We start from the raw sequence: 11,960 nt of genomic DNA on the forward strand, positions 1-11,960 counted from the left end.
GTATAACAAACAGTGGGAAAAACAGTCTCGTATAAATATTGTCAGATATCTAACTGTCAGGTTAAACCTGTATAACAAACAGTGGGAAAAACAGTCTCGTATAAATATTGTCAGATATCTAACTGTCAGGTTAAACCTGTATAACAAACAGTGGGAAAAATAGTCTTTGAAATATTAAAGTTTAAGTTATGGCGACATTTAATATTAAGCAGTAGTCTGATTAGAATCATGTGTTTTTAAAATAAAACCAACTACCCAGAATTAAAGGTTTGATTATGTACAGATTATAGAAAATGTGATTGTTTGTTTGTAATTAAGCACAAAGCTACATAATGGTCTATCTGTGCTTGCCCACCACGGGTATCGAAACGCGATTTTTTAGCGTTTTAAATCCGGAGATATATTGCTGTGTCACTGGGGTGGGGGGGGGGGGGGCTGGAAACTGTGTGCATTTAGCATTAGAAATGGAAACTGACTTAGGAAATTAATATTTGGAAGTAGATAGTTTTTATAAAATAGCAATAATAGAAATACTTATAAACTGGACAATACAGAAAGCTGAATAAATATATTACTTGTTCTACAGCTAAGCCTAAATTTGGAGCAATATTGGTTGAAACAATGACTTTTGTACAACAAGTGCTTTACGTAGTTAGAAGTAAATAATACATGGCCAATTGTGGAGAAGAAAATATTCTGTAACAATATCGTGAAGTGGCCCACGTACCTTCCACTGGATGGTCATCTCCTCTGGCTCTCGTCCAATGAAGCTTAACGGATGATGACGTAGATGATAACGTGGTTACACTTACCGGTTTTGGTGGATCTGTGTGGTAAGAAACACTTATTGATTATTAAACCAGGACGTTTTTATATCAAAACAGCTTTGACTCTAGTGTTTTCTTAAGGACGGGGAGATAATATGTTTATAAACTCGACAAGAATACAAATTAAAATATAAACTCATACAATATTGCAGCTTTAGGAATAAAGCAAACACAAAATATAATAAGTAGAAGTTTTATCAATGTCGTACAAACTCCAGAACATCTTTATGACAAAATCTGACACATCACCAAAATCCAAAGTCGAGGATATTCAAAAGCAGTAAGGAAAATATGTTGTACATAATGAAAGATATATATATCGTAACAACGACAAACCATAGACACTAAACAACAATGAAAATCAAAACCAGACCCAACTTACCAAACACGAGGGTCTGTATGATGACAGCACCAGAAACAACTTACCAAACACTAGGGTCTGTATGATGACAAAACCAAGAACAACTTACCAAACACGAGGGTCTGTATGATGACAAAACCAAGAACAACTTACCAAACACGAGGGTCTGTATGATGACAACACCAGAAACAACTTACCAAACACGAGGGTCTGTATGATGACAAAACCAAGAACAACTTACCAAACACGAGGGTCTGTATGATGACAAAACCAAGAACAACTTACCAAACACGAGGGTCTGTATGATGACAACACCAGACCCAACTTACCAAACACGAGGGTCTGTATGATGACAAAACCAGAAACAACTTACCAAACACCAGGGTCTGTATGATGACAAAACCAAGAACAACTTACCAAACACGAGGGTCTGTGTGATGACAACACCAGACCCAACTTATCAAACACGAGGGTCTGTATGATGACAACACCAGAAACAACTTACCAAACACCACGGTCTGTGTAATAGCAACACCAGAAACAACTTACCAAACACCATGGTCTGTGTAATAGCAACACCAGAAACAACTTACTAAACACCAGAGTCTGTGTAATGGCAACACTGAGGACACATAAATAAAATAATAAAAGATGAATACTTTCTGCACTACTACATCTGTACTGTGAAACCACTAAGACTTCTGGAAATTGAGTATTGATGAAACAGAAAGTAATTTACCGAATTCAAGCGTCTGTACAATAAACTCCTTGCTAACAGGTCCCGCTCCTTTACTGTTAAAAGGTTGAACCACAACTTCATAAGTCCTTCCAGGAAGCAGTCCACTCAGCTCCTCCACATTACTGTCCTTTCTTACAGTCTTGTAGATGTAGGGCTCGTCTGAACCATAGATTCGATGACCGACATAATAACCCTGAAGTCTTGTATTTTCGGGTCTTAAAGCTGGAGCCTTTGACAGATAAGATACGTCATTAATCAGCGATCTCAAAAGAACAGTAAAAACTTAGTGTATTCAGTATCAAGTAAAAGAGACACAGTTAAAAAGTAGTTGGTGTTGGAATCACCGAGTTATTGAAATAAATGAGTTTTCTAATTTTTAACGCTGATAACGCACAAAGAGATAGCAAACATGAAATTTGGTTTAAAGCAATAGACTTAACCCTAAATTCCACAAAGCTACCGCAGCTAAAGAATGACTTCATTTTCAATCACGTTTGAGTTAGAAATCATAACACTATACACAAAAAACTCTCATAAGGAAAGCTAGTATTGAAGTAATTGTTCTTCTGTAATACAAATAATTCTATCAAGGAAAGCTTGTATTGAAGTAATTGTTCTTCTGTAATAATAACAATTCTATCAAGGAAAGCTTGTATTGAAGTAATTGTTCTTCTGTAGTGCAAATAATTCTATCAAGGAAAGCTAGTATTGAAGTAATTGTTCTTCTGTAATACAAACAATTCTATCAAGGAAAGCTAGTATTGAAGTAATTGTTCTTCTGTAATGGTGAACAAACAATTCTATCAAGGAAAGCTAGTATTGAAGTAATTGTTCTTCTGTAATACAAACAATTCTAGTTAATACAAACTGGTATTGAATTCTATCAAGGAAAGCTAGTATTGAGGTAATTGTTCTTCTGTAGTGCAAACAATTCTATGAAGGAAAGCTTGTATTGAAGTAATTGATATTGTTCAACAAATCATGTCACCACCAACTCTTGTCTGCCATAATCAATTAACGGATTTTAACATCACTATTATAAATAGGAAAAAAATTAAAATGATAACAGAAATTAGGGATAGTTGGTTATTCGTATAGTTGCTATAAGAAGCACAGCGGTATGTCTGCGGACTTACAACGCTGGAAACTGGGTTTCGATACCCGTGGTGGGCCTGCAAAGATAACCTAATGTATGGCTTTGTGCTTAATTACAAACAAACAAGCAAACAATAAAACTAATAAAAATGCAACTTAAAATGAAGGCTACGATTATAAAGTGCATTTAAATAAATTAAATCAACATTTAAGTTCTTCCGACAGGGGGCGGGAAGTGCATGTGCCATGCTCATTATCTATGACATATGCGCAAAAGAATGTGTGTGTGTGTTAAACACGAATAAAACATTTACATGGTTACTAGTGTGAAATTACTGACCCTTCCAAGCTTATCTTAACCCTTAACTGTACGTGATTTACAATAAATCCTTCACCTTCCATGAAACACGTAGGCTGTGGGACGTTGTTGCCACGACCTCGACGTCTTGTGGGGGGTCTTGAGGTGCTGCCAGAAAGAGGATTGTTGTTTTTTAATAGGTAAGCATATTAATAAAATTCTTTAATTGTCTTTTCTTGAGAAATTATAAAACTTTGTAATCCAGGTTTTATGTGTCTTTGTCTGATTACAAAGAGAAAAAGTGAAACAAAATCTGAGTACTTTATGTTTTATTCCGCTTACTTGTGGAAGTGACGCTGATCTTACCTTCTCCGTCTGTCGTAACAGATATGACGTCACTTGGTAGACTCCGCCCAAGGTCATTTTCAGCAAATAAAGTGAAGTGGTAGCGAGCCATTGGCTGCAAATCCCGGATGGTAACTTCTCTTTGGTCTGGCTCTAAAATAAGTTCATCCACCTGGCGGCCAATATTTAAATCTGCAATATAATGAGTAATAATTTAATGTTTACGTCAGAGCGGCAGCCATCTTCAAGGATATCTAAAAACTGAATATTAGATTCATGAGTTGGAAGGAAGCCGTCGCATGACATGAAGGATATGGTGCTCGACTCTCAATCTGAGGATCGCGAATTTGAATCCTCGTGACCGAACATGTGCGCTCTTTCAGCCGCGGGGACGTTATTTTGTGATGGTCAATCCCATTATTCGTTGGTAAAAGAGTAGCCCAAGAGTTGGCGGTGGGTAGTGTTGAATAGCTGCCTTCCATCTAGTCTTTCACTGCTAAATTAGGTGCGGGTAGCCCTCGAGTAGCTTCAAAACAAACTAAAGCGATATGTGACGTACTTTTGAACTTTTTTGGGGTATTTATTTTGTTAATTATTGAACCCGTGGGTCCTATTACCCACATTTACTATGATACAGATTTAATACTTGAACTACTATTTTGCACTTTTTCAGTTTAATGATCATTGCCGGTATAATGTAACTTTAATTTCTTTAACCAAGTTACGAACGATAATTAATAGGTCTACTTACTTACATGATCTAATGTAAATCAATGACAAATTTGGAATCCGCGTTCAGGGAATCCCCGTAAAAGTGTTTTCGCGAAATACCCGGGTTCCCTGAGTGGTTTGGTGAAAAGTTTTATCTTTTGCGAACGATTCGTTTTGTAGAACTTTAGAAGTCGTTGCTGTGTCCAGCAGTTTAGGAGTAGGGATTTTCGGGAAATCCCCGTGTTCCCCAAGGGGTGAGATGATCTTTGTGCAAACCTCGGGATCGAGACGATTCGTTTGATACCACTTAGAAGTCGGTGTGACAAGCGGTTCAGGAGGAGTTACGTGATAGACATACAGATACTGAATCTTATTATACAGATATTTTCCCTCTGCTGTACACTTGAGACATGAGTTTCCCAAACTCAACATAATATGAACTGAATCCATCTGTCTGTCTGTCTATCTATCCCTAAGTGTTTGGTTTGAATTTCATGCAAAGCTACACGAGGGCTATTTGTCCCTAAATCAGGGAAGGCAGCTAGTCATCACCACCCACTGCCAACTCTTCGGCTACTTTTTAACCAACAAATAGTGGAATTGACCATAACATTATAACGTCCCCACGGCTGAAAGGGCGAGCATGTTTGGTGGGACGGGGATTCGAACCCACGACCCTCAGATTGCGAATCGAGGGCCCTAACCACCTGGCCATGTCGGGCATTTTATTTGTTTACTTGTTGTTAAGCACAAAGCTACACAATGGGTTCTTCGTGCTGCGTCCACCTCGGGTATCGAAATCCGAATTTTAGCCTGAAAAGCCTTAAGACTTACCGCTGAGCCAATGAGGGCTTTCCCGAAACCGAAACTTTGAAAATGGTTTTTAAAATTTACAAAAAGCACATACGATTATTTCTTTTCTGCCGTGATTGGAATTGAAGTTCTGACAGTGTTAATTTATTCATTTAAAGATAAATAATGTAAATAAGCCCTCTGAAAATAAAATATATGATTTATTACAACTTAACTAACGCTAAGTGTTCATAATATCTCCGAAAGTGAGCGTGATGTTAAAATTAGGTATTGTAAATCTAACAATAAAGAACAGAGTTCAAATTGTCTGTAATGTACTGAAGCCCCCAAGGACAGAGATAAAGTAGTTTGTAGTTTACTGAAGCCCCAAGGACAAAGCTAAAGTAGTTTGTAGTTTACTGAAGCCCCAAAGACAGAGCTAAAGTAGTTCGTAGTGTACTGAAGCCCCCAAGGACAGAGCTAAAGTAGTTTGTAGTGTACTGAAGCCCCAAAGATAGAGCTAAAGTAGTTTGTAGTGTACTGAAGCCCCAAAGACAGAGCTAAAGTAGTTTGTAGTTTACTGAAGCCCCAAAGACAGAGCTAAAGTAGTTCGTAGTGTACTGAAGCCCCCAAGGACAGAGCTAAATAGTTTGTAGTGTACTGAAGCCCCAAAGACAGAGCTAAAGTAGTTTGTTGTGTACTGTAGCCCCAAGGACAGATATAAAATTGTTTGTAACGCATTGAAGATTTCAGGCTCGAGTGTTTGCCAGACACGCCCTCTATTCTGTATATATAAGACCGGCGAGAAGTGACAGCACAAAGAATTGAATTGCAGACGGGCAGAGATAGAGACGGACAATTGAGTCAAGCGCGGTAGTGGCCGTAAGTAAAGTGCGTGAATCGTTGTGAATTATAGCGTGTGTTGAAGTTAAAGTGACTGTGGAAATTAAGTGTATTGCAAAGTTGTATTGAAAAAGAATAAACTAGTTTTATTTAAGAAACGACTTGTATCTCTAAAGTTTCATCCGAAAGAAATTATACGGGAAATTAACAAACGACCAGAGACGTGACATTACCCACGTTTGTTGTGAAGGTTTCTCTTGCATGTGTTATACTCTAAAACAATAAAATAATCTCTTCTTGTTTTTCTACACAAATATATATATATATATATATAGTGAATTAAAGAGGAGCTTGAAGCCGTCTAATATGGACGACAGCTTACCTTGTTTGTAGTGGACTATATATTTAACGAGTTTTCTATTTCCATCAAATGGTTGAGACCAAGCTAAAGTGACACTACGAGCTTCGACCTTTTTGATTTGTATTTTTCGAGGTGAATCAGGAATACCTAGAAAATTCAATATAATTATATATATTAGAGTAAATCATTAGAAATATTATTTTATTTAAAGTCACAACTATTATAACGCCATCTGGTGTTAAATAGTTTTTCGTGAATGATGCAGAAGGAATACTTATAAATTCATTTACGTTGTATCTATAACATATTCAGTTTATATGTTAATGGATATTCCATAAGCATGTCAGACCTAAGTAACAGTATTTGTGTTATGTCAAATTTTATGCCAATATGCATTCATCAAATCAACTTCTAGAAACTCAGTTGATCACTAGATGGCAGCACACTAGTTGTGGAAAATTTCGTCGTTTTGTTATCATAACGGCCCGCATGGCCAGGTGGTTAAGGCGCTCGACTCACAATCTGAGGCTCGCGGGTTCGAATCCGCATCCCACCAAACATGCTCGCCCTTTCAGCCGTGGGGGCGTTATAATGTGACGGTCAATCCCACTATTCGTTGGTAAAAGAGTAGCCCAAGAGTTGGCGGTGGGTGGTGATGACTAGCTGCCTTCCCTCTAGTCTTACAGCTTTGCGCGAAATTCAAAAACAAACAAATAAAAAAACAAACTTGTTATCATAACAGATTTAGTTTTTTCTTGTTGTTTGTTTGTTGGTAAGCACAAAGATACACAATTACATATCTGTGCTGCGCTCCTCACGAGTATCGAAACCCGATTTTTAGCGGTGGGAGCCCTGATACTTTCAGCTGTGCAACTGGGGGTCGTCACATTTAGATACAAGAACTTAACTTTCTCAGTTGACGTCACATATGTAGGCGTCATGTGAGTAAAATAAATATGGTCATAGTTCAAGCTACCAGAACGATTACTGAATTATCATACATTTATATTATTTTGATAAACTGATTTTGAATATTTTTGTTTTGTTATAAATTAATAAAGTTATTTAAGGCTTATTACAGATGGGAATTATCAACTAATCAATTTACATAACTAATTTCATATATCGTTCTTACTATCCAAAACTAAAAACAAAACTAATAAAAACAATTATCATAATTACACTTCATTGATTCATCAGGCAAATACCTCGCTGTTATCAACACTTTCGGCCGTAATTCCAATAATATGTCAAGAGGATGAGGCGGGTTCGGAAATTTAGGTGTAGCTTAAATTCATATAATAAGCTAATAGTGCAAAGAAACCTCGTAGTTTAAAAAATGTATACTGATAATAGTAAATTAAACATATATTAACGGACAAATTTACATATATATATCAAACATTTGACTAATACTGTTGATGAAACTAGCATTAAGTAAATAATGGAATATAACTTTTTTACACAGCGAACGATAATTACTTGTTTGCTTTAGGTTTAACAACTGCTTCCCTATCTGAAGATTTAACAGTTCCTTTAACACCATATGTTCCTGATCTTTAACCTTTAACGCCACCTGTTCTTGACCTTTAACGTCACCGGTTCTTGTTTTACGGGAACCATTAATGAATTGTCTTTAAGTTCTTAAAATTGAAAATTTGAATTGTACTTGAACTTTAAAAAAAATAGTTGACTGAAGGAAGCGTAACTAGTGATGTGTTTTTATCCTACAAAACTCCGAGGCTTTTGTTTAGATGGAAATCGCGAAGCCTAACTAGTGATGTGGTTTATCCTACAAACACTGAACCTTATGTTTAGTTGGAAACCGCGAAGCCTAACTAGTACTGTATTTATATCCTACAAACTCTGAACCTTACGTTTAGCTGGAAACCGCGAAGCCTAACTAGTACTGTATTTATATCCTACAAACTCTGAACTTTATGTTTAGCTGGAAACCGCGAAGCCTAACTAGTACTGTATTTATATCCTACAAACTCTGAACCTTAGTTTAGCTGGAAACCGCGAAGCCTAACTAGTACTGTATTTATATCCTACTTTATATATTAATTTTTTCAACAAAAAGCTCTCACCTAACACCTGTAGTTGAAGGTTTCGGTCATCATTGCCCCAGTTATTCCTTGCCTGACACATGTAGATCCCAGAATCCGTTCTACTGGCTGAGTAGATTATCAACTCGGAACTTGTGATGTCATCGTTCACTGTCGTGTCCACTGTGTACCTAGTTCAGAGTGTCAACTGTATTTTCACTTTTAGGACCCAGAATTAACAACAACTAACAAACTACTGGCTATAATACAATTTTTATTGGTTAAATATTGAAACGTTTGGACCAGCAACTTAATTAATAACAATTTGGGACACTTTAGACACACGTATACTACTGTTTGGACCTCATGCAAATACTAAAATATGATATGGACCGAGAGTAGCCTAGAGGAAAGCGTGTCTGAACAAAGAATTTGGGAATTCACGATACATTACAAGCTGAGCATTTTGGGTGTGCTATAAGAGAGGCATTCAAATTCAAATAGTATGTCAGAAGAGAGTAGTTCGAGTTGGTGGTGGCTGCTGTTGACTTGATGCGCCCTCTAGTAGCTAAGTGGTAGGTTTTGTTTGTTGTTAATCGCAAAGCTACACAGTGAGCTATACTGTGCCCATCACGAGTATCGAAACCCGGATTTGGCAGTGTGAGCTCTCAGTCTTGCCGCTGAGACACTGAGGTTAGTGGTTAACCTGAAAACTTGTAACGTTAAAATCCGGGTTTCGATACCCGTGATGGGCTTGTTGAGCAGTTTTGTGCTTAATAATAAAGAAACAGACTAGGTGTCTTTCTTCTAGTCTAGCAGTGTAAAATTAGAGGCGTCTAGGAGAGGTAATTTCTTGTGTAGTCGTACCCCGATTGGATAACAGTAAGCTAAAAAACGGGGCTCGATTCCCAGCGGTGGACATAGCAGATAACCCAGTGTGACCTTACTTTAGAAATACAAACAAACGAGTAATCCTATTTAGTGTTACACGAAATTCTGAAACAAACACTCTATGATACTTGTAGAAATATTTCCTAACCTTTCATAGTGAAAATAATATCTTATTACGCTAATAATATACAAATATCCTTAGATTAATATTTATCATTAACGGTCTCTTTTGGATTAATGAAAAAATTATAATGTGTTCGCCCAGGAATATGACAAAAAAAAAAAACACCATCTTCAAAAGTAGACTTGTTCTTGAAACAACACTCATGACCATCTATGACTAAGGCTGCTAAAATATTGATAGAAAAAAAAAGTTGATATTTCTATTGTTAGACAAAATTTAAAATTCACCCTTTGTTCTTATTACTCTTTTTGTTTCACAAGCCTACAGAAAAAAAAACGGCTAAGTATATTTTATTCAAATCTGGGAAAACTTACTAAAAAAACTTCTACGCAGGTCATAGGACTATTTTTATGTTGATTATTGAAAGAGATAGAGAGTTTTATCAGTTTTTCATCGCTACTGACCAAGTTTCTCTTCAAAACCATTCAAGCACCGAAGCCTACAGCAAAACACTGCTAGGTAAACTGCGCCAAAATCTATGCACAGCTACTAAACAAACTCCTACGAAGATTGTAGGGCTATTTTAAAGTTGATTCTTGAAAGTCGAGATTTCCAAACTCTAAAATTTTCTAAATTCTTCTTTGCTACGAACATAAGCTCTTCGAAGCCATTCATGCATTACAGAAATGTAGAAGGCATTTAGCACCGTTATACTAGTCGGAAACGCACGTTTTATTATAGTAAACAAGGTGTGTATATTTGTAATAGATTATAGTTTTACAAGCCACTACAGAAAAAACGGCTATGAATATTTTACTGAAACCTGGACAATAGTAATAAATTTAGTATTGAGTATATTATAGGGTAGTTACCATTGTCTGTATGGGGATTGACACCTATCATTCTGAGGTGTTACCACTGTCTGTATGGGGATTGACACGTATCACTGTGAGGTGTTACCATTGTCTGTATGGGGATTGACACGTATCACTGTGAGGTGTTACCACTGTCTGTATGGGGATTGATACCTATCACTGTGAGGTGTTACCATTGTCTGTATGGGGATTGACACCTATCTCTGTGAGGTGTTACCGTCGTCTATATGGAGATTGACACCTATAACTGTGAGGTGTTACCATTGCTTATATGAGGATTGACACCTATCACTGTGAGGTGCTACCATCGTCTATATGGAGATTGACAACTATCACTGTGAGGTGTTACCATCGTCTATATGGAGATTGACACCTATCACTGTGAGGTGTTACCATCGTCTGTATGGGGATTGACACCTATCACTGTGAGGTGTTACCATCGTCTATATGGGGATTGACACCTATCACTGTGAGGTGTTACCATTGTCTGTATGGGGATTGACACCTATCACTGTGAGGTGTTACCATTGTCTGTATGGGGATTGACATGTAGCACTTCATGGTGAGGTGTTACCATGGTCTGTATGGGCATTAATACCTATCATTGTGAGGTGTTACCATGGTCTGTATGGGGATTAGTTTTAGTTTTTTGTAGACAGACAGCCAAATCTGAAATTGTGTTTGAAATTGATTTAGACAATATTCAAGTAACTAGATAGAAATTCTAAAGTGGTTCACACATTTTAACAGATTCGGGCCCCAGTTTAAAGCATTACAAATATTTGAATAGGTCCATGCCACCGTGTAAAACATGAGAAACATTTGGACAGGTCCGTGCCCTTGTGCCTGTATAATACATTACAAACCCAGAGAAGCAACCAAAGTTACAGAAATGGATCCGAAATTTGTACAAATGACTTTTTAAAGTTTATGAGTGCAGCCCTCTGCTGGGTATGCTGTACCTTTTCTGCTGATGAAAAACTTCTCACGAGAAGCGAGAGAAGAAGAAATTAACCAATGTATGTATAAAGAGAGTCAGACAAACGTAAACTTTTCTCAGTATAATAAAACTAACAAACACATAATCACTCTGAGCTAACTTCTTTCACAGATAGTTTGATGATCTTATAACATGATAAGCAATAGTGAGCCATCTTCTTGACTTTATCTTCTGGCCATGATTTTTGAGTCAAAAGAAGTGTTTAGTTAACAAAATAAATACTTGTTGGCCATATTTTGTTTGTTCAAATAATTTTTGTAAGTTTCTGGTGATTTTTAACTCAAGTAAAACGTTAATATTTTATCAGGTGTAAAGTGATGTTTGTTTACCTTTGTTGATGTTTACTTTGGAGTTCCTGGTGGTTTTTAACTCAAGTAAAACGTTAATATTTTATCAGGTGTAAAGTGATGTTTGTTTACCTTTGTTGATGTTTACTTTGGAGTTCCTGGTGGTTTTTAACTCAAGTAAAACGTTAATATTTTATCAGGTGTAAACTGATGTTTGTTTACCTTAGTTGATGTTTACTTTGGAGTTCCTGGTGGTTTTTAACTCAAGTAAAACGTTAATATTTTATCAGGTGTAAACTGATGTTTGTTTACCTTAGTTGATGTTTACTTTGGAGTTCCTGGTGGTTTTTAACTCAAGTAAAA

The 11,960-nt window shown here is 36.7% G+C and overlaps 1 protein-coding gene across 1 annotated transcript in view; it reads right to left on the reverse strand.

Moving 5' to 3' along the window:
* LOC106474716 (Down syndrome cell adhesion molecule-like protein Dscam2) overlaps window positions 1–11,960 on the reverse strand; it is a gene marked incomplete at both ends in the record, with an annotated part of 31,802 nt that overhangs the window by 8,561 nt on the left and 11,281 nt on the right. Inside the window, 6 exons of the mRNA XM_022403015.1 lie at window positions 728–826; window positions 1,928–2,156; window positions 3,418–3,488; window positions 3,687–3,857; window positions 6,394–6,519; window positions 8,463–8,611. Coding sequence (XP_022258723.1) covers window positions 728–826; window positions 1,928–2,156; window positions 3,418–3,488; window positions 3,687–3,857; window positions 6,394–6,519; window positions 8,463–8,611 — 845 coding nt within the window. The remainder of the gene's footprint in view (window positions 1–727; window positions 827–1,927; window positions 2,157–3,417; window positions 3,489–3,686; window positions 3,858–6,393; window positions 6,520–8,462; window positions 8,612–11,960) is intronic.

This window comes from Limulus polyphemus, unplaced genomic scaffold (genome assembly GCF_000517525.1).
Source record: "Limulus polyphemus unplaced genomic scaffold, Limulus_polyphemus-2.1.2 Scaffold7592, whole genome shotgun sequence".
In the NCBI taxonomy this organism is placed as follows: Eukaryota; Metazoa; Arthropoda; class Merostomata; order Xiphosura; family Limulidae; genus Limulus; species Limulus polyphemus.